The sequence below is a fragment of the Mandrillus leucophaeus genome, unplaced genomic scaffold (assembly GCF_000951045.1).
Source record: "Mandrillus leucophaeus isolate KB7577 unplaced genomic scaffold, Mleu.le_1.0 Scaffold18, whole genome shotgun sequence".
In the NCBI taxonomy this organism is placed as follows: domain Eukaryota; kingdom Metazoa; phylum Chordata; class Mammalia; order Primates; family Cercopithecidae; genus Mandrillus; species Mandrillus leucophaeus.
In genome coordinates this window covers 4,564,220-4,586,788 of record NW_012101809.1, presented here as the reverse complement: position 1 = coordinate 4,586,788, position 22,569 = coordinate 4,564,220, and the positions used below count along the sequence as shown (strand labels likewise).

The 22,569-nt window shown below is 45.8% G+C and overlaps 1 protein-coding gene across 1 annotated transcript in view; it reads right to left on the bottom strand.

Annotated features, from left to right (window-relative positions):
- Positions 1–681: 681 nt before the first annotated feature.
- CNNM2 (cyclin and CBS domain divalent metal cation transport mediator 2) overlaps positions 682–22,569 on the bottom strand; it is a 208,847-nt gene continuing 186,959 nt past the window's right edge. The window contains exons 5-8 of the mRNA XM_011977492.1: positions 9,970–10,063; positions 6,879–6,944; positions 2,917–3,101; positions 682–2,213 (exon numbers count right to left, since the gene is read on the bottom strand). Coding sequence (XP_011832882.1) covers positions 2,004–2,213; positions 2,917–3,101; positions 6,879–6,944; positions 9,970–10,063 — 555 coding nt within the window. The 3' untranslated portion in view covers positions 682–2,003. The remainder of the gene's footprint in view (positions 2,214–2,916; positions 3,102–6,878; positions 6,945–9,969; positions 10,064–22,569) is intronic.

Genomic DNA, 22,569 nt, shown 5'->3' with positions numbered 1-22,569 from the left:
ACTGGTGCTGTGCTCAGGGACAGGCATCTTAAGAAACTGACTTTTATATTTGGATGGCTCTGTTTAAAAAAAGGATGCTTCGAGTGGGCTCCCCTCTAAGGTCAAGCTACACAGTGGGGCTTCACCCCACGGGGGCAGGTTGCATGCCAGTAGCAGGCCACTCAGCACCCTCTACACCAAGTGAGATCAGTACTTCCCCCTACTAAGGGGCATGGCACCTTCTGAGGAAGACACTCCAGGACTGACATCCCAGAGGAAATACTAAGCCGGGCATGCACGACACGTGAGGCACCGAACAGCTCACCAGGCTGCCCGCTGCTGTCTGCTCCTCAGCCACGTTCCCTGCCCTGCACACAGCCCAGCCGTGGCTGAACAGACTTCCTACCTGGAGTAGGGAGGAGAATACTGCTGCTTAGCCAAGGCCTCCCTCCGCGCAGTGAGCCTAAGCAGAAAACGCTCTCTCCTTTCCTAGTGATGGATGCGGCGAGGACTGATCATCTCGTGTGTACACTGGTCAGTATGATTTCATTTCAGTGTATGAATAGCGCCAACAACCTGCACATATCCCTCAGGCTAACAAAACACAGATAAGCTATAGTTAAGAATTCAGTCACTCAAATACCTCCTGACATAATTTCACTACATGATGAATTTGGTATTAAAATAAGACGGAGACACACATAAAATGGCCACAACACGCATTTGGTTTCTGAATCCCTGTTTGGGGCCAAACTGACCCTGGCTGTACAGGCAGCCTCTCTGGCATGGGCCGCATCTGAGGGAGGAGGCAGAGGCCCTCAGGCAGGGGACACAGCCACTCTGCCGGGCCCCATGGGCCCAGGGACAGGGGAGGAGGGACAGTTGGCTCCCTGGGAGGAGGAGCAGGGGCTGGCAATCCCCAAAGTTCCCTCCTTTAAAAACATGGGTCTAGAAATGCCTTCCCAGCACACAGTAGAGTGCAGCTAGAAGGTCCGACTCCTTTTCTGTTAATGTATGTCCTAGCGGGAAGGGGAGGAGCTTGCACTCCACATCACGTGTTTACTGAACAGCCCCGTGGAAGATTTCCATTTGGCATCTGTGTAGCAGCATCTTGGGTTAACAAGAGCAAGGACCAGGGAGGTGGGCGGCGACACTCTGTGAGCTTGGGCACTGGGTCAGGGAGGAGGGCTGGCTGGGAGACCCCAGGCTGGAATGACAGGATGAAGTCAACTTGCCTCTTGCCAATGATGAACCATGGGTTTTAAATTCATTAATATTCATTTTGGTGATAAAAATTCCTTAGGGTGGGAGCAAAATCACATTCCCAAGCAAATGTTAAATCTTCCTGAGGGAAAGGGGTACAATTAAACATTAACTTCTCAAAATACCACTGAGCTCAGAGAGGCGACTGCAGGTCCCTCTGAGGCAGGCTACACCCCACAGTGATGACACACTTGGCAGGTTCTGCAGTAACACGGTCTTCTTCATTCAGCCAGCGAGTTCGACAGTGATGCCCACTGGGGCACAGAGGAAGGGTGCTCCTCCCTGGGAGGGCCAAGGAAGGCTACCGGAGGGGCAAGTCCAGCCTATTAGGGTCACATCATGGGATCACAGCAGAGTTCAGACAGAACAACTTAAAACTCTGCAAAAGACACTTTAAAAACATGATCTCTTGAAAAAATAAATCGCGACAATTTTCAACTTCATGCAAATCGAGGGCAGAGAGCGTGAATAACGATGAAGGGGAGAGCTGAAAAAATAAACATGATTCTATTTGGGCGGAATCAGTTCATCTCCAAAATCTTGAACGCCATGCCCCGGCCGCCAACTTCATATTTCTAGTTTCCATTCCTCCCCTCACCGTCCTCCTCCGCGGCTCCTGGGAAGGGCACAAGGTCTTTGGTCTCAGGATGTTGCAGGGTGCAGCATGGCGGACAAGCTCACACCAGTGAAGTCATGGGCAGACGGGGCCGGGCCCTCGGGCGTGGGTGGGTGCAGGCCTGGGCGGGTGCAGCCAGTGCGGCCTAGATGGCGCCTTCGTTGTGCAGGCTGTGGTTGGCCTTACTGTGCGTCACACAGTTCTGTTCGTTGAGCAGGTTGGCTGTCTCGTCTGGCAACCCGTCATGCAGCTCCGTAAGAGTCAATTCAATTTTAGTGTTTTCACTGTCTGAAGACTGAGGGGTTTTGTCCATCCGGGATGCCATCAAGGCATTTTGGTATTGCTGTCTTGAGATCTGGGGCCAGAAGATGGCACAGAAAACAAACCAAGATAATGCTTATTTTTAGGTTTTCTTATCTCCACATGTTCAATCCCCTGACAGGCCCACAGCAGCCTCTCTAGGAGAAAAATCACACTTGGGTGCAGTGAGCCACTTTTCAAAGGTCAAGTTGACTTTGGTGAACAAGTCAGTTCTTACTGATGTAACCCACTTCCAAATATAGCCTCAAACTTTTAGGGACTAGAAAACAGAAACTGGTTTCCCCCAGCTAAAGCTGGTTTGTTCTCCAAAAGTCATCTTTATTTCAGACCAAGGTAAGTACCCTGACTGCCGGGCAGAAGACAGAGCTGGAGCTTTCGCCGAGACCCTCCCGAGTCTCCTGACCTCAGCCTTCCCAGGGCCAGGCAGGGAGCCACGCACCCAGGAGCTCTTTGAAAAGGGGCTACTCTATTTTCCAGGATCTCTGGCTCCCATTCCCCGAAAGAGCTACATTTCATTTGGCAGCTCATTGGATAGAACCAAGAAGATCAACGTTTTTCTCAACCTGAGGCTTGGGCACAACAGATGAAGACAGGGTTTGTAGTTGAGAATGGAAGGCAGGGCACCACAGAGTGACAAAGGGAGAGCTCCGAGGAGGGCAAGGGGCAAAACGGACAATTTGCCAGGGAAGTTGACACGTAACTGCCAGGTCCAGCCATGCTGCACTCACGTCTCTCACCTTAACAAACTGCAGATCCGAAAGGGCTCGCACCGAGTAATCGGGGATATAGACTTGAAGGAGCGAAGAATTGAGCTGGTTATTGCTGCTCCCCAGTGTTGGTGTGACGGCGTCAATCCGGTCGCTTCGACTGAGGGAGTCTGAGTGATTCAAGCCACATGGGCGAGGAGGGGACTTATTTTCACCTGGAAAAGGAGGGAAAAATCCAACTGTTTAAGTGAAGTAGATACAGCCAATAAAACCAGCTCTTTATTTTCCAAAATAAAAAATACTAAATGCCACACAAGCCCAGCCAACTGATTCCAGATGTCTCGGCCGCACAGTACGCCAGAGGGTCTCCTACATATGGCAGACTCGTGGGCTTCCCTGTACCAGCAGAATATGCCCATCTCAGCTGCTTGGCCCTGGGTATGTGACAGACACAATCCTCCCACGTCTCTAACAGCAAAGACCCTGCACTGTGTGCCTTCGTGAGGAACGTTCCTGGGTGCTGTGAGATGCTCAGGCGAGGACGGGCCAAGGCCCAACATGCGGAAGCTGCTTGGTATCAAACACAGGCCACAAGAGGACAGCACTTCATTATTTTGCCGGAAGTAAAAACAAGGGACTCTTGAGAATATTAAATCAGTAGGTATTATAAAGGGATCAAAATACTTGTCTGCTCATACCATACCCTCTAGCTGAACCTATTATCTTCATCTCTGACCCCATTAAAATCCCCCATCAGGGAGCCCGAGGATGTCGCAGGAATTTAAGAACACTAGAAGACACCAAACCCAAACCCCTAACGAGTGTTTGCATAAGTTATCTTAGGCGCTCTAGTCTTCAGTGAGGTTCTGTAGCATCCCTCCCTTAAAACACAGTGGAAGGCGCTCCAGTCTGGGTGTTGTTGCTCTTAAAGGGAAGTTCACTGTGGCTTCTAATAGAAATGTCATTAAAAAATGCCCCTTCACCAAGGCTTCTTTCACTTTTTACTTTTCTAACCAACTATTGCAGATAGGAACTGCGCACCCACCCTGGCCAGGTCTTGAATTGCATCCTATCACAGGACTGGAGGGGACCAATTCTCCCATCTGACGCTTGGCTCCTCTTTGCAATGTGTCCCTCGGAGGAGCTGGCCCTTGGCTGCACCTGCCCTTTGGCTATCGGGAAAGTTTGTCATCGCGCCCATCAAAACGTGCCTCCCTAACTTCAAATGATAGCCTCGCTTCCTCTGTGTGGAGCTTTAGTGCCTTTTCTTCCTCTGCTATTCAAAATAGCCCTTAGATAGGTGGAGAGAGCAATGGTCTACTTAAGTCTCTTCTGCAGGATAAATCCTGCAGCTGTTCATCTTACCCCATTGCCATCTTAAAACAGGACACTCAGAACAAAACGTAAGTACTCCAAGAATCTCCGGTGATGAGTTCGCTTTCTCTTAATTTTTTTTTTTTTGAGACAGGGTCTTGCTTTGTCACCCAGGCTGGAATGCAGTAGTGTGATCTTGGCTCACTGTAGCCTCAACCTCCTGGGCTCAGGGGATTCTCCTGCCTCAGCCTCCTGAGTAGCTGGGACTATAGGTGTGTGCCACCATGCCCAGCTAATTTTTACATTTTTGGTAGAGATGGAGTTTTGCCATGTTGCCCAGCCTGGTCTTGAACTCCTGAGCTCAAGTGATCTGGCTGCCTCAGCCTCCCAAAGTGCTGGGATTATAGGCGTGAGCCACTGCGCCCAGTCACTTTCTCCTAAAATTTTTGTATCTTAACTCTCCCTCCAATTGTCAATTTATGAACTAATTTTCCATTGTTAGACAAATTAAATTCAGAGTGGCAGTTCCCCTTGTTTCCATTTCTACGAGAACAAGGCAAATTAACAATTTATCAGACTTTTATATTTAGCAGAATGGATCTTTGAATAGGTGACCCAATTTTGCTAAGTTTCAGATTCTTTATCTGTAAAACGTGGACTTTTTTTTTTTTTTTTTTTTTGAGACAGTCTCGCTCTTGTCACCCAGGCTGGAGTGCAGTGGTGCAATCTTGGCTCACTGCAACCTCCGCCTCCTAGGTTCAAGCGATTCTCTTGCCTCAGCCTCCCGAGTAGCTGGGATTACAGGCGTGTACCACCATGCCCAGTTAATTTTTGTATTTTTAGTAGAGACAGGGTTTCACTGTGTTGACCAAGCTGGTCTTGAAATCCTGACCTCAGGTGATCCACCCGCCTCAGCCTCCCAAAGTGCTGGGATTATAGGCGTGAGTGCCGTGCCCAGCCCTGGTACCCATCTTATAAGGTCTGACAAGGGTTAAAAATAAGATAATGTACAGCTTGTCTGACATTAGTAGAGTAGGTACCCCGTAAGTGAGCCCAGTTGGCATTTTCTATTCTTTCTTGTCAGCTTCCTCTCGGACCTTGCCACCATGCGCCCACCCCATGACCAAGCCTTTGCACATGCAGTGACTTCACGCAGGGTGACAGATTAGTCCGTTTTTTTGGAAATGAGATCCTACTGTATCCCTGTGCTTTGGCCACCTATCTCATCACCATTTCTACAGACGCCTTTGAAACAGTTTGTGTTAACATTTGAAGGCTATAAAAACAAAACATTTCAAGGTACTTTGCTTGTCTGAGGTCTCCTGCAGTACTTTTGAGTCTCCTGTTCTCTCCTGAGGAGGATTTTAGGGCGATTTCTCTGATCTTCCAAAGCATCCAGACTCAGTCTGCTTCCTCTCACCCCACTGCCCCGTTTGTGTGAGTGGATCCTCTCCTTTGCCAAAAGCCTGCTGCCTGGCTCCATGGCCACCCTCTGGAGGAGCAGGCCCTGCCTTCTGGGTCCCCTTCCACAGCTCGACGGGCGCCAGTGCGAGCAGGGGTGCTGCAACCCTGAGCTTCAGCCCACTGCTCAGAGCCTCAAATGCCATCTTACTTAAAATAGTAATAATAAAGGTCCACATTCTTCATCTGAAGCCCTTGCGGGCCGGAGATGTTTGAATTCTGGAAGGTGATACAGTCTGTACACCCCATGTTACACACACCACCCAGTAATTCTGGGGCGGCCCTCGTCTGCAAACACATTAACTTTTGGTGAGACAGACGAGGATTCACAACAAGTACAGCGAGAACCGTAGTGACTGACCCCCAGTTCAGGTCAGGTTTTGTGGCCAAATTTATGTTCCAAAGTTTTATGACAGTATAGTAATTATGGAAAAAACTCTGAAGATAAATATAGGAAAGTTGTGTTACCAACTAGGAAATCCCAGCAATTTTAATTAAAGACAGATTAAGCCTTTTCCCTTCTTTTTAATGGCTGGACGTATTAGCTAGGCCCAGCCACCCTCTCCTGCAGGGCAGTCGGCAGCAGCGGGATAGGAATGTGCTGGGTGTTCACTCCAAAACAAAGTCAGGTGGCGGGGAGAAGCAGGGCCGCCTGCCTGGGGGACAGCAGAGGCGCTCACGCTCCGCTCACACAGATGTGGGAAGAACCCAGGAGACAGGAATGTCGTGCACCTGTGTGGATGGGGTATTTTTCTTGCTTACCAAGAAGAGTTTACAGGTCTCAGGCCTTTGGCAAATGGGCTCTATAAAAGCGGCCTCAGGGTTTGAGGCCCTCAGGGCCTCTGCAAACTCCACGCACCATGACTTGCTGAGGTCAGAATAAGAACCAAGAACAGTCCCCTACTGCTGACCTGAAAATTCCAGGTCAGCCGCGCGGGCAGGGAGCACTAACAATCCACACCAGAGCAGCCCTCCCTTTCCATGCTTCGTGGCTACTGTGTGCATGGCGACTTTGCGGTGTTCTGGACTCTCTACCTGCTGCGGCTTATGCTTTCCTGGAGAGCTCGCTATAAAGTTACAGAACCTTAGAGCTTTAGCGCTCCAAGGAACACGAAAACAGCCTGTCCAGGTAAAGGGAGCAGACCCAGCCAGCCAGGCGTGATGGGGGGCAGGGGAGGCAATCGGGAGAATTACGGAAAGGAAGCATGCAGAATTACCTGGAGAACCTGCTGCTAACAACTCTGTTCTGCTGACAACAAAGGTACGAGACAGGGACAAAGGAACTGAAAAATGGAGAAAAACAGGGTGAGATCACATCAAAAGGCAAGAAAAGAGATCTCTGTAGTCAAGGGACAGGAGGGGATACTTGTTCTACCAATACAATATGCGCATTCAGTAGCAGAAATGCAAGTCGGTACGGTATAGAAACAGAACAGCACACACTGCTTTCCAGGAAGAGGAATACGGGGAGGCCAAGACCAGGAGAAATCCTACCCATGGGCTTGTTACTAACCACGAAATCTCTTAAGCCAATAATAACTAATTGGGGTTGATAGCTCAAAAGGTGCGACTCTTAAGGGCTTAAATCACTAGTAGCTGCACAAAAGGGGAGCTCAATTAGTCAACTGCCCTAAGAACCTGACCCAAACTGCTGGTGCCTACACCCCAATACTCACTCACTGCACAGCCTACAGCTTCTCATATGTGCAACTTTAGCTCATTTTAATTTTGACCTGAAGCTCTGAATTGTTAGGAATGCTTTCAAATCTCAAAATAGAGGAAAGTAAGTAAAGAACGCATACACAGATTTCCTGGGAATGCAGACCAGAGTCAGCCTCATCACCGCTTCTCACCACCCCATCAGACTGAAAAGTCTCAGAACCTGAAATGTTGAGCAGGAATCACGCCTCTGGGGCAGGCAGTTCTTAAGAACTGATTATTGCAGGCTTTCCCCAGACGGCGAACATCAATAAACAGAAACTTTACCTTGATATGTCTACTAACTGTGCTTCTCAATGAATATACAAAATCCCAAATCTTAGCATAAAGTTAAGTACAATACTAGGCTTTGGAATAGATAAGATGCCATTAATGAAATTCCTCCCGCTTTTTTATTTTGAGATGGAGTCTCACTCTGTCACCGGGGCTGGAGTAAAGTGGCATGCTCTGGGCTCACTGCAACCTCCACCTCCCAGGCTCAAGCGATTCTCCTGCCTCAGCCTCCCGAGTAGCTGGGACTACAGGCATGTGCCACCACACCTGGCTAATTTCTGTATTTTTAGTAGAGATGGGGTTTCACCACGTTGACCAGGCTGGTCTCGAACTCCTGACCTCAAGTGATTTCCCCTTCCTTCTTAGCAGTTCCAGACTCAGAGGGCTGCTCACCACATCCTCTTCTGAATGAGACTTGTCCTTCCATTACAGTTCAACAGAAACTGGGCTGATATTTATGTTTCAGAACCAGTAATTGGTAGAAATGTACAACCCACTCCTAGTTTCTTTTCAAAGTCATCTTATAAATCTGGTTCTGCTCACCTGGGGCTAATTCGAGATCAGCTGCCAAAACTCGTCACAGTCATGGCACCTTTCTGCTATACCCACATTTCCCCTCGTGTTTTCAAGCGGAAAAGGCACTTGTGTGAGGATCACTGCATCCTAGTCTTCTAATAATCACATGAGCTGGTATCATTATATCCTCTTAAGGCGGAGACCAAGAGCCTCGCTCAACATCACACGACCTGCCTGTGATGTAGCTGAAGCTACACAACCCAAGTCTTCTCATGCCTAGGTAAGAGCTACCCCATCTCTGTCACTAAGCAGTGAAAATGAAGGTCACCTTCAAGTTTACGACAGAAACCTACTCATTAAGTAGGGTCAGACAGGCCTATGTTCACAATGCGTATGGGTGTTGGTCAGCAGTTGACAGTGGGAACACTGTGCCCCCAGGACTCAAACACCTGCACCAGGATAGTGAGAAGGGGTGTTTGGGACAGAGGAAGTTTAGAAATGCGATAGAATTCTTGACGTCTCAGTGACTTTCTAACCAAAACATCTTTGGGTTCCTCAGACTATTGGGTAGAGCAGTCGATGAAGACCAACGTCACAAAAACTTCCCTTTGAAGCCTGGCTTTCAGGAATTCTTTTAAAATGGGTTATTTTTAGGTTTGAGGTTTGTAAATGAGGTTTCCTAAAACTACACATCATTTGGTGTTTTTGCCACAAGGTGGCACTCCAGCACCTCTGTCGACCTGCCCGACCTGTTCGGGCTGCCTAAGGTGTTAATAGCAAGCGTGTGCACTCTGCCAAGCAGTGCCATCCCCAGCGGCCAGCAAGCCACCAGGTTATCTGTGTTCATGTCTGAGGGAACATCTGGCTGGCTGGCATCTTGGAATCTTGTGCTCAGAGAACTTAGTCAATCCCATGGCCACTCACCCTTAACTGGCTGACTCAACTGGCCAGTTCTCCAGACAAGAGCCGGCCACCACAGGCAGTCAGTATATAGGAACAACCTCATTCATCCTCAGAAACATGCAAATTAAGACCTCCCAAACTGCTAACATTTAACAGACTCAACAATATCAAGTGCTGGATACAGAGCAACCGGAATTCACACAGCACAGGTTGGGGGTAAGCGGGTACATAAGAGCTGAATCCGGAGGCACACCCTCTGACCCGTAGTGCCAGTCCCAGGTGCACACCCAGCAGAAATGGACAAACACATTCACCCAAAGACATGTACAAGAATGTTCCAAGCCACATATTCATAGTAGCCCCAGACAGGACTACCCCAATGTCTATCAGCAATGAAAGGACACGTGCACTGCTGTGTATTCATATAGTGGCATACTAGACATGGCAAGAGGAAATAAGAGTGTGATCACATACAGCAACAGAGGTGACGTGACAAGCATGACACTGAGAGAAAGGAGCCAGCCTCTGTGTAACACACACAGTGTCTCCATTTATGCAAACTTCAAAAGCAGGCAAAATTAGGCTAACTGAGAAGTCAAGACAGCTGTTACTCTGGGGGACCAGTGACTAAAAGGGAGTGCGATGGGAGTTCTGTAAGGCTGGTAACGTCCTGTCTCTTGATCTGGGTGCCGCTTTACACATGTGTTCAGTTTGTGAGAATTCATGGAGGTGTGTATACTTAGGATTTGTGCAGATTTTCTGCATATATGATATACTTCAAAAAAATGTTCAAAAAGGAAATGCATGGGTCAGCTGGCAGATACAGAAAGATGGCAGGAGAGGGGCCTTACTTCCTAACATGTGGCCCTGCCCTATGCGGCTGAGAACCAAACGTACCTGGAGAGGCTGTCAGGGCCATCACGCCGTAGTATGAGAAGGCGCTTGCTTCAAACTTCATACCTTCTTTCCCAGCTTCCACTTCCACTTTCCCCTGTGGAGAGAAAAGGCAGGTATTTTCAGTCCAGTTGCAACAGCCTATTGGCACACTCTGTACAATATTTGGTCCTTCCTTAGATTTTTGTCGAATTTCCTTTCCCAACACTATTGAGGGAGTAAAGCTTCAGTTCATCTTTCCCACTGAGAGGAGGTGTCTCATTCGTTTTAAATATGAAAACTGGATTTGGCTGATTGTGCAGAGGTGACAGTATAAATGTGATGTTTATTTTTAAAATAATTTTTATATTAAAAACTTAAAATACAATGTTCTTTGTGGAGATAGATCTATGTTACCTAGGCTGGTTTTGAATTCTTGAGCTCCAGTAATCCTGTCTCACTTCTCGGCCTCCCAAAGTGCTCCCCAAGGGATTACAGGCGTGAGCCACTGTGCCTGGCCTGTAATGTTTACTTTCTGTGAGTCCACTTAGTATCTTCCCAATATCTGTAGTTCTTGGATTCTTCAGGCCTCCAGCTATGAAAAGACGGCACTCTTGCTCCATCAGTGGGACCAAGCACCAAGATGATGCTGGGCGATGGCTGTCCAAGGAGCCAGAGCTGGGGCTGAATCAGGGTCAAGGGCCGACATGGTTCGTGGCCATGGAACAGAGAGGAATAACCTGGGTAGAACCCACTCTCGTCTCACGAGCACGGTGTTCTGACCACTGAACAGACCCCTCGCAGGCTGGTAACTTGCTGTCTACACTCCTGGAGGCACTTAAGCTCCAGGGGATTTTTCTCCTGTCTTGGAAAAGCACTTTGAAGAAAGTCTCCTTCTGTTAAAACAAAGTTCCCCTCTCCTCCCCCTAAGATTTTCCCTTTTCTTCACTTTCGCTAACTTGTCTACAACTTCTCGTTTACCTTGATGAGTTCTTTTGGGACAGAGTGTCTTATTCATCCCTGGAACCCTAGGGTCCACTATAATCGCTGCATGGTAGGTGTTCACTGTGTTTTCTGGGCTACTGAAATGCTCTCATAAGTCAGTTTCACTTTTAGATTTTCAGGCTAAGGGTCAGAAATGCTCTTGTTCCCATTACTACAACTGTGTGAGGCATCCTTTACAGTGGGTGAACAAAAATTAAGATGTCATGTATTGAAAAGGAATTGTGCTAACACATCAGTGTTTTATGAATTCATTTAATGCGCACAACTCAACGCAGCAGACAAATCACTCCCCTCCCACAAATCAAGGGAGGGGGGATCAGCAACATTTAGTAAAGAACAAGCTCTTCATCAGGGTGCTAAGAGGCTGGGAGCAGTGGTTCATACCCATAATCTCAGCACTCTGGGAGACCGAGACGGGCAGATTGCTTGAGCCCAGGAGTTCAATATCAGCCTGGGCAACACAGCAAGACCCCATCTCTACAAAAAATACAAAAATTAGCCAGGTATGGCGGCGTGCACCTGTAGTCTCAGCTACTTGGGAGGATTACTTGAACCTGTGAGGCAGTGAGCCGTGATTGTGCCACTGCACTACAGCACGGGCCACAGAATGAGACCCTATCTCAAAAAAAAAAAAAAAAAAAAAAGATGCTACGCCACCTGATGCAAACTATTATTTTATATTAAGTTTCCAATTATGAAAGCTCTTTCTTGGGCCATTTCTTCAGAAGATGAACTACTGCCTTTCAGGTTTTCATGTTCAACAGAAATGACAGTTCACCAGTCCCTAGCCAATTATCTTGCTGTATAAACTTATAACTCTACCCATGATATAAAATTCACCTGCAAATGGGCAGGTAATGAAAATCCTCCCCACACGGGCAGGGCCCTACAGGTGACACTGTGGAGTCGGAGATGACAGCTGTCATCCCCCACAGGCTGACCATGCAGCAGGGACAGGTGAGCACCTGAGAAGCAATGGCCCACAACATGGCACACAAGAGCTCAGCATGAGGAAAAAGACATTGGAAACAGAAGCTCCCAGAAAAATCTTACTTCTTGTTCTTACATAAAGACAAATCACACACAGGAAGGAAAAGCTGTGGATGACCAAGAGAAGGGGACAGCACGGGGGAAGCCCAGGGCGGCAGCAGCGGCCAGCCAGGCTCTGGATTTGCAGGGAGGAGTGAGGGCAGGTCTGGAAGGCAGCTGGGTGAGCAGATCCCCAGGCGATGGGCTGGCGTGGTTGGGTCCTGGGTGGAGGAACAGAGTTTGCTTCTGCGAGGGTGGCGGCCACAGGGCTGAGGAGGGACTGCAGTAGAGAAGCTATTGATAAGGGATTCAGAGAAGCCATCAGGGAGACAGGAGTATAGGAACCAGAGGCCCATCGGGAGGGGCTGAGGAACACGGACACCACGAGTGGGAGAAAGAAGGTCTAGAGAGAGGTCAGGGCTGGAGACATGGACCTGAGACAGGAAAAGGACTGAAGCGTGGCCCACAACTGAGAGCAGGAGGGAAAACTGAAACCGTAACAGGACCACGGCAGAGCCTGACAAGGGAGGCCCAGAGAGCAGCACCATGGCAGAAGAGCAGGGGACAGGAGAATTCCAGGGGCAAGGACGGTCAGGGCCTCAGGTGCTCAAGGCCGCCGGGGAGCAGTATCACTGACCACAGGCCGCTGGGGGCTGCAGGAGGCTTTCCTACCCCACAGAGGATTCAGTGGGGGCACGGTGGTCCCGGCAGGAGAGGGACAGGCAGCAGGACGTCCCCATCTGTGGGACCACAGGAAGGCTGTTGAAAATTCGGGACTCTGGGTGCTGGGGAAGTCCCTGAAGTAGGGTCCCTTCAGAGAGGAGGGGAGGAACAAGGTTCAGAGATAGCAACAAACACAGGAGTGGCTGCGGTACGTGTCTCCCCAATTCTGTGTCCATCTCTTCCTGAACTGACACTTATGTGCTGGCTGCAAATGTCTGCTTTGTAGTTTGTAACCTCAAGAGTGGCTGCGTGACCAGCTCTGAGGCTGACCCTCCGTGCAGGAAATCGGGAGGAAGGGTCAAATGCAGTGGAGCCTCATGGTGACTTCCATTCCTGGGGGTCTCCAGTTATCTGGAGCATTTGTTGTACAAGTTACAGGGGCTTTCGTGTTGTGTCCCTGCAGAGAGATGGCAGGTCACTATTCTTTGGAGATAAACTGTCAGGCCCAGTAGGGCTGGCACTACCAAAACATGACTATAAAACAGAAAACCATGCATCTTTTTTCCCCTCTGTTTAATCCATAGGTTCACACCATCTGTCTCTTGGAAGTGTGCAGTGGTTCCACTCAGGCATGAAGCTCTGCCTTGCACACTCAAAGCAGAGATTCCCAAATTACTGACTCTGGCTGTGGCCCTCGGGCATTCTCATTTAATGATATAGGTGAATCTGGGCATGAGGATTTTATTTAAAAAGCTCTCCAGGTGATTCTAGCAAGCCGCAAACTTTGGGAATCATTGCTTTAAGGCTCTGTCTGTGACGAGTGGCCCCAGCCCTGGAAACTGTGTGCCTGGCCTCTCAAGGGACTCCCTCAAAGGCAGTGTAGCTGAGTCGGCCGATTAAGCAAGGGCAGCTGCAAGACTCAAAACTCCAGACCACTGCCATTCCAGTTGATGCTTCCTCTGTCCTTCCAGACAGGATCCCAGGCAGGGGAGGATCTGCCATCTTCCCTCTGGACTCCATCTAGTCGAGATCCACTGTTACAGGGTGGATACGCTAGCTCAGTGTATTCCTAGACATTTCCATCCTAATGGCCAGTAAGACACACCTCTACAAAGACAGATACAGGGAAAGACATGGGGTTGCCAAATTTGTTTTTCATAAAGATGGTTTTAAAATTTATTTTTTTCAGACAGGGTCTTGCTCTGTCACCCAGGCTGGAGTGCAGTGGTGCAATCACGGCTCACTACACCTGCGGTAAGAATCCTGCAGCCTTGAACTCTAGAGCTCAAGCAATGCTTATACCTCAGCCTCCTGAGCAGCTGGCACTACAGGCGTGCACCACCATGCCCAAATAATTTTTTCTATTTTTTTCATAGAGACAGGGTCTCACTATGTTTCTCAGGCTGGTCTTGAACTCCTGGCTGCTCCTCCCTCCTCAGTCTCCCAAAGTGTTGGGATTACAGGCATGAGCCACCGTGCCTGGGCAAAATAAAGGTATTTATTTAAAAAAACACAACCATTGCCAGGCACAGTGGCTCACACCTGTAATCCCAGTTACTGGGGAGGCTGAGGCAGGAGGATTGCTTGAGGTCAGGAGCTCAAGACCAGCCTGGGCGAAATAGTGAGGCACTGTCTCAGGAAAAAAAAAAAAAAAAAAAACCCAAAACCCAGTTATCTACTGTTACCATCATTTCATAAAAGACCAGACATTTAACCCCTCAAATTTAGAAAACATATCATTTCAGAGTAACAGGTCTTCAAACTGAACACACATAGCTTTATGAAAAGCTCATTGCAACTGCATTTTTCTCATTCTGCCTCAAACTGACAAAAACTTTGTTAAAAATATCTCAGCACTTAGGAAGAGTTATCACATTACAGTAATTTTACTTCATAAAAAATTGTAATAGATTAAAGGGTACCTGCAGCTCTTTCAGTTCTATAAGAGCATTCTATGACTCTACAATTCCAAGAGTTTTCAAACCTGCCCACCCCTCTGCATCCCTCTCTATAGGATTTAAACTTTTCTGGCAGGCAAGTTTTAAAAACATCCGGTAAACATATCTTATTCATTTACGTGTTAGTGGTTCCAAAAAACAATCATTTTCAAATAACCTTACCAGTATACAAATTAGGGCCCAGGAGGAGATGGCTCACCTGGCTTGAGATTAATTAGGTATCTTTTCAGATGACAACTTTTTCCATATAAGGAAGCTACATAATGATTTTACTTTTGAAACATTTGTAAGTTTACCCTAGTCAAGCGTGTCACCAAAAAAACCAGGACAGGACATGATGAATTCCAAGAATTCCCAGAGGGAAGTAGGGCTTCGTGCTTATAAACTGACTAACTTGGAAGAAGGCCTCACTGGACCAGCAAAGTTGGCTTCCTGAGTAAAGTATCTCTCACAGCATCCTGCCCTTCTTTGGACAAAGGTATCAGATAACCTCTTCTCAAAGTTTCTAAGTGTCCACAACCTACTCAACAGCCCGTGCCACGCCTGGCTTCAAAGTGGAATCCTAAGCTTCCCTAGCCAGCGTGGGCCCAACCACACTGGTGCAGACAGCGCCAACCAGAGGATCAGTGCATGTGGCTCCGAGGTGGGACTTCCCCATGTGCCACATGCTGAGCGGCCACCTGGTCTCCCGCTCACTGTCTTGTTTTTCAAATCGCCATCACAAAGTATTCAGGGGGGCCTGACTCCTGAAAGGAGGTGGGGAGATGCCAGGGGCACAGAGACTGGGTTGTATTAACCGAGAGGGGTGGCAGCACCCAAAGATGCCCACTCAAAGCCTGGGGAGACCTGGTGCCCCAACACTCTCTAGCAATGCTTTCAATCTGGAGCCTGTGATGGAATGGCCAGACTCAGCAAGTTTGCTAAATTTACTTTTCAAAATGTTGATAGTTAACATTAATCTAGACACATTTTGGACCATCTGACTGACCATTTTCCAATCAAGTGCTACCACCAGATGTCAGTGCCAGCAGCCACCTTGGCCACTCTGGTGCCACGTGGTATTACTTGGAGCATCACAGCTAAGCCTTGCTACTGTCAGCTGGGAGCTTGCTGGTAACGCAGCATCTCAGACTCCACCCCAGACCTACAGAAGCATTCATTTCGTACTGAAGGATCTGCAGTTCAACAAGACCCACAGGTGAATCCTCTGCACATTAAACTGTAAGAAGCACTAAGCTAATGAGTAGGAAACAGAGTGGGATTTAACAGGGAAGTAATTCAGTCACACCCAGTGGAGGCCAAATTATAGCACAACACACCATAGAAACATTCAAAGTAGCTCAGATTTGGCAAAGGGCTGGAGGGTGCGGTCATCTTGGACACACAAAGGCCCAGGTGTGCTGACTGCAAGGGAGCTTGCACTGCAGCAGCCCTCCACAGCCCTGGGACAGGGCCCTTCCGGATCAGCCAAATATCACCTACACATTGAGAGTTTATTCATTTAATAGTTTTGGTTTATAGTTCTATATGAGAGTTCTAAAGCAAAGGGAGCTTATACCTAGTCAATTTTACATTGACATATACTTAAGTAGTACAATTTTAAAAGTTTCAATGCTGGGTGTCCAAGTAAAATGGGTGTGTTATCTGTGCTTGACTCAAGATTGAGGATCCGTTACTGCACTGGGGTACACAGACCATGCAACTTAAAAACCCATGAGGAGGTTGCTATTAAAAGCTTAAATTCTCCTTCCCATATCAGGTGAAGGGTGAAGGCATACTAAGCATTGTCAAGGGCTGTATAAATCTAAGATGCCACCTGCCATCTCCACAAGAGGACGACCCCTGTTTATAGGGAAAAGTCCCTTTTGAATCCATGTCAGATGCTCTAAAAAAAAGAGTGTGGATGGGCCGGGCACAGTGGCTCCCACCTGTAATCCCAGCACTTTGGGAGGCCGAGACAGGCAGATCATGAGGTCAAAGATCGACACCATCCTGGCCAACATGGAAAAACCCCGTCTCCACTAAAATACAAAATTAGCCAGGCATGGTGGTGCATGCCTGTAATCCCAGCTACTCGGGACGCTGAGGCAGGAGAATCGTTTGAACCAGGCAGGGAGTCAGAGGTTGCAGTGAGCCGAAATCACGCCACTGCATTCCAACCTGGCGACAGAGCAAGACTCCATCTCAAAAAAAAAAAAAAGTGTGGATGAAGTAGGAGGCAGGCAGAAGGAATGAGGCACAGGGAATGAGGCAGAGGGAGAGGGAAGGAGGAACATTAATTTGGGGCATGAAACCAATAAAAAAAATTAACTCCGGGGGGGGGGGAAGTATTCCTTTCTGTAGGTTATGTAATGGCAAATAAAACAGGTATTTCTTTTGTTTTCCTTATGTTTTCACGTATTTCTTAGTTATTCTTTATGTTTCCTAAATTATAATATGGTTATGTGCTGTGGAAAAGCAATCATACTATTTTTTATTAGTTCATTTAGACATATTACTCCCCAAAGAACCAACAAATCCTCACCAACTGCATAAATTATACAATGATCCATTACTTTTTTTTTTTTTTTTAGACGGAGTTTCCCTCTGTCACCCAGGCTAGAGTGTAGTGACATGATCTTGGCTCACTGCAACCTCAGCCTCCCAGGTTCAAGCGATCCTCCTGTCTCAGCCTCCCAAGTAGCTGGGACTACAGGCATGCACCACCATGCCTGGCTTTTTTTTTGTATTTCTAGTAGAGATAGGGTTTCACCACACTGGCCAGTCTGACCTCAAGTGATCCACCCGCCTCAGCCTCCCAAAGTGCTGGAATTAACAGGTGTGAGCCGTCACGCCCAGCCTACTGCTCTACTTTTATTAGGAAAATGGTTCATAACAGTTATAATCACTGTGAACACACTCTTTTTTTACTTGACATTTTTGCACATGCTTTCCACTTCTTCCATTACTACATAGTGATCCCTCATATTATCATCATCTCACTTTAATTAGTTAGATATGAACTGGGCTGGGTATAGTGGCTCACGCCTGTAATCCCAGCACTTTGGAGGCCAAGGTGGGCGGATCACGAGGTCAAGAGTTCGAGACCAGCCTGACCAACATAGTGAAACCCTGTCTCCACTAAAAATACAAAAATTAGCTGGGCGTAGTGGCACATGCCTGTAATCCCAGCTACTTGGGAGGCTGGGGCAGGAGAATCACTTGAACCCGGGAGGCGGAGGTTGCAGTAAGCTGAGATTGCACCACTGCATTCCAGACTGGGCAACAGGGCGAGACTCCGTCTCAAAAAAAAAAAAAAAAAAAAAAAACAAAAGATATGAACTGTTTCTACTATTTTATAGTTAATAGATTTGCTATAAATATATTTGCATAGATACCTTTGTAAAGCAATGATTTATTTAGATGGGAGGCTGCCAGTTTAGGATATGATTTATTGTACTTTTTCTTTTTTGTCCACCATTCACAGTTAAAAATGTGAAGGGATGGGGTATCTGTCTTCTAAAATCAGTAATAGATGCTTAACTTTGTCAACTGTCTTTCTGACATCTACTGATATAAATCAGAATTTTTTTCACTACTTTCCCAATTAATGTGACATATTTTGGTTTTGTTGTTCTTAAACTGGCACTGCATTCCTAAAACAAATCCAGTTCAGTCGCAGCCACAAGTCAGTAATCCTGGGTGTGTGTTGCTATCTGCTACCATTTTATTTAGAAATTCTATATCAATGTTGACAAGTGAGATTGGCCTATATTATCAGATCTTAGGATTTAGGATTAAGCCCATATCACCCTTAAAGAATGCAATTGACTATCATGCCATCTTGTTCTATAATATAGAAATTGTGAGTTTTTTGAAGATTGAATATTTTTTCTAGCAAATCCTTTTATTCTAGCTGCTTTTATGGGGGAGGAGAGAACTTTTTTTTTTATCTTTTATCACATCAATTATGCCAATAGAAGACTGACTTTGTTGACATTTTTAAAGAGCCAAATCTTGATTGTATTTATGGGTTATAAGGCATTTTCAATTTTAAATTATTATTATTATTATTATATATTTTTTGAGACAGAGTCTCACTCTGTTGCCCAGGCTGGAGCACAGTGGCGCAATCTTGGCTCACTGCAACCTCCGCCTTCTGGGTTCAAGTGATTCTTGGGCCTCAGCTTCCTGAGTAGCTGGGACCACAGGCGCACGCCAACACATCCAGCTAATTTTGGCATTTTTAGTACAGATGGGGTTTCACCATGTTTGCCAGGCTGGTGTCAAATTCCTGACCTCAAGTGATCCGCCTGCCTCAGCCTCCCAAAGTGCTGGGATTACAGGCGTGAGCCACCACGCCTGGCCAGTTTAACAATCTTTACTAATTTGTTATTTTTTAGTTTGCTGCTTTGCTCTTTTTTCACATAATTATAGTTCTCTATTTTCTTTTTAAGTACTTAGAGGAATAAGATTTCTTAAAACTGACAGACCACCTATATGGTATTTACATTATTTAAAAATAGACTTTTATGGTAATACTATATATATTTTATTATATTCTATATGTTTTCTCTAACTCAGTTGCTATTTAGGACTTTTATTTTGCCATTAGCTCTATTTTAAAATTACTTAAATAGTACATGCATGAGGTGAGAAAGTTAAACTATACAAGGAAGAAGGCAGTCTTCCTTCCACCCTATTTCCAGCCTTCCAAGTTGCCTCCTTAGAGAGACTTGCTGTTACCAGTTTCTTGGGTAACCTTCTGAAGATAATTCATGTAGATGCATGTTTATTTCTTTTACAAAAATGAGAGGACATTATACACTGTGTTCTGTGTCTTGAATATAAGCCTACATAAAAGAATTTATCACAATTTTAACATGGCTTAGTATTTTTTAATATACGGCCTTTTCTTTAAATTTATCTTATTTTTTTGGAGATGGGGTCTCACTCTGTCCCTCAGGCTGGAGTGCAGTGGCACCATCTCGGCTCACTGCAACCTCTGCCTGCCAGGCTCAAGCGATTCTCCCACCTCAGCCTCCCAAGTAGCAGCCACCACTCCTAGCTAATGTTTGTATTTTTGTAGAGACAGGGTTTCACCATGTTGCCCAGGCTGGTCTCGAACTCCTGGACTCAAGTGATCCACCCACCTCAACCTCCCAAAGTTCTGGGATTACAGGCATGAGCCACCACACCCAGCACTTTTATGTATTTTTTATTTCTAATTTTATTTCATTATGATCGATTCAGGTAGTTTTATGAAATTTCTTTTTGTATTTACTAGCATGTACACTGTAACATGATAAATGATCAATTTTATGAGTCACATAGCTTTTTTATTGAGACATTCTCACTCTTTCACCCAGGCTGGAGTACAGTGGCACCATCATAGCTCACTGCAGCCTCGAACACCTGGGCTTAAGCAATCCTGCCTCAGCCTCCTGAGCAGCTGGGACTGTAGGCACAGGTCACCAAGCCCGGCTAATTTTTAAAAAAATTTTTGTAGAGAAGGGGATCTTGCTCTGTAACCCAGGCTGATGTCAAACTTCTGGCCTTAAACGATCCTCAAACGATCCTCCTATCTTGACCTCCTAAAGTGCTGGGATTATAGGTATGAGCCACCACACCCAGCCCACATAATCAAGAGAAATATACTTTCAAAAAAGCTTATGTTTAATTTTCTCTAAATCTGTTAATTCTATTTTACGAGTTATTCAGTTTAAAACTGACTTTTTTCAGTATGCCTGATCTTTTATGATGGTGTAAAAAACACTTCCACCAAAATTATGTTCCTATTTCTACTTACATATGTATTTTATTATTTAAAGCATGTAGAGCCAATAAAGTTTTTTCCATGATTTACTGTGCTTTTAACTGTCTTTTTTGCTTCTGAAATGCATTTTAGTGTAAAGGATCTACTTTTTCAGATAACTTGAAGTTTTGGCTTTTTCATGCATATGTAGTGGGAGGTATATACATGGTAACTTACAAAATACTCTTGTTTACTTAGGTCATTTTCCTTGAATAATTTGGAATTTATCTTATCTAGGACCTAAACTAAAAAATGATGTGTTTCTATTTACAATTATATTCCTATCAGTTACTTAAAGGGTTTTTTCCTGAAGGGAGAGCATCTCACCGGCACTGAGGCCAGAAAGGGGAAGGCAGATACTACTGCTTCCTTCTTATTTAGTGCTCTTGAAATGCAGCGGAGGCCAGAACGGTGGCTCATGCCTGTAATCCCAGTGCTTTGGGAGGTCGAGGCGGGTGGATCACTTGAGGTCAGGAGTTCAAGACCAGCCTGGCCAACAAGGTGAAACCCCATCTCGACTAAAAATACAAAAATTAGCCAGGTGTGGTGGAGCATGCCTGTAATCCCAACTACCTGGGAGCTTGAGGCAGAAGAATTGCTTAAATTTGGGAAGTGGAGGTTGCAGTGAGCCTAGATCACACCATCGCACTCTAGCCTGGGTGACAGAGCGAGATTCCATCTCAAAAAAAAATAAAAAAATAAAAAATAAAAATGAAAAAAAGTGGAACATGCTCCCTAAAGTGGCAGGAACTTCCAGTGTTGGCTCAGTGACATACTATGTAGAATACGCTTTGTAATGATGGCAACTATGCCAGATTGACCAAAACTGTGAGGGTGTTTCATTTTGCTCTTCTCTTCGTACCTTAGATAATTGTCTGTCTGCAAGATCATGTTTTTCACCAAACATCTCCGTAAGTCCTGTTCATCAAACATATACACACTACTTATAAAACCCCCATGGCATTATCAGCCTAACAGTTCAAAAAACTTGTCACCTTTCTATATGTATTTAACACAAATTGGTACACAAACACAGGTAAATATACATGTCTTATCAAAAATATCTTAAAAGATTTACTTGTAAATGGACAGAGATTATGAAGTCCCCTATCCATAAGATTTTTAGACCCATGGCTTTCTTATACAGCAATAAAGCATTACTGAATCACAACTTCATAAATGCTAACTGTACAAAAGGAGACAACTGAAAACCACATCGTTTCTAATATTACCACTGAAATTCACAATGTCAATCTTCCAATTCCTCCTGTGACAGTCTTCAATGTATCCAGTTTCTTCAGGCTTAAGGAATATTCACATCTCACACTTATGAGAAACATGAATGTTTTATTCCCTTACCGCAGTAAATAAACTAAATTCCCAACAGTGCACTCAGAGTTTCAAGCTTATATATCTCCAGAGAGGAAAAAAAAAACAATTGAGGAAAACTAAATTTAGAAGATGAATCAGGGTACTATATTAGTAAACTCGCAAACAGAAGTTTCTAAGAAGGACTGTAAGAAAGTGACATGCAATTAGCTAACCCTCGGCATTTTCCTACTCCTCACTCCTGCTTCCAGACACCACAATGCTGCCCAAACACAGGGTCACATGAACACAACACTTTCCCAAGTTTGAATCTACACATTTGATCACATTAGCATTTTATCGACTAATATCCACTTTGGCCTCCATGCCAAGGATAGAGCTCTATTAAGTGAGACTGTGATAAAACAAGGACTCCTGTCAACCCACACCAAAGCCACTCAAAGGAAGTTCAGAATGAACTGACCTTCCCACCTCATCTACTGAATTATGTTACAGTGAGAAGGAATTAGCTACCCTGTTGTAAGAGGCTGTAATTATCCTATCAGTTCCTCTATAAAACAGTTTGGTTGGTAACCAGAAATAAAAACAGCAACAAATGGATTATTTTGGTGGTGTTAATGGAAGAGATGCTAAGGTATCTCTAAGAAGCTGTATAAACTTAAGTCCTAATGAAGGATGGAAAAAGGACCAAAGAACCATGACACTTAAATTTCAAACACCCACTGAGATCTGGACGTGTACTGGTAAACTCTCCCAAACTCTTCAAAAAATACTAACAATTGAATTCACCATTTTCATCGAACTCAATCACTAAGTGCATCCCCCCAACTTTTTTTTTTTTTTTTT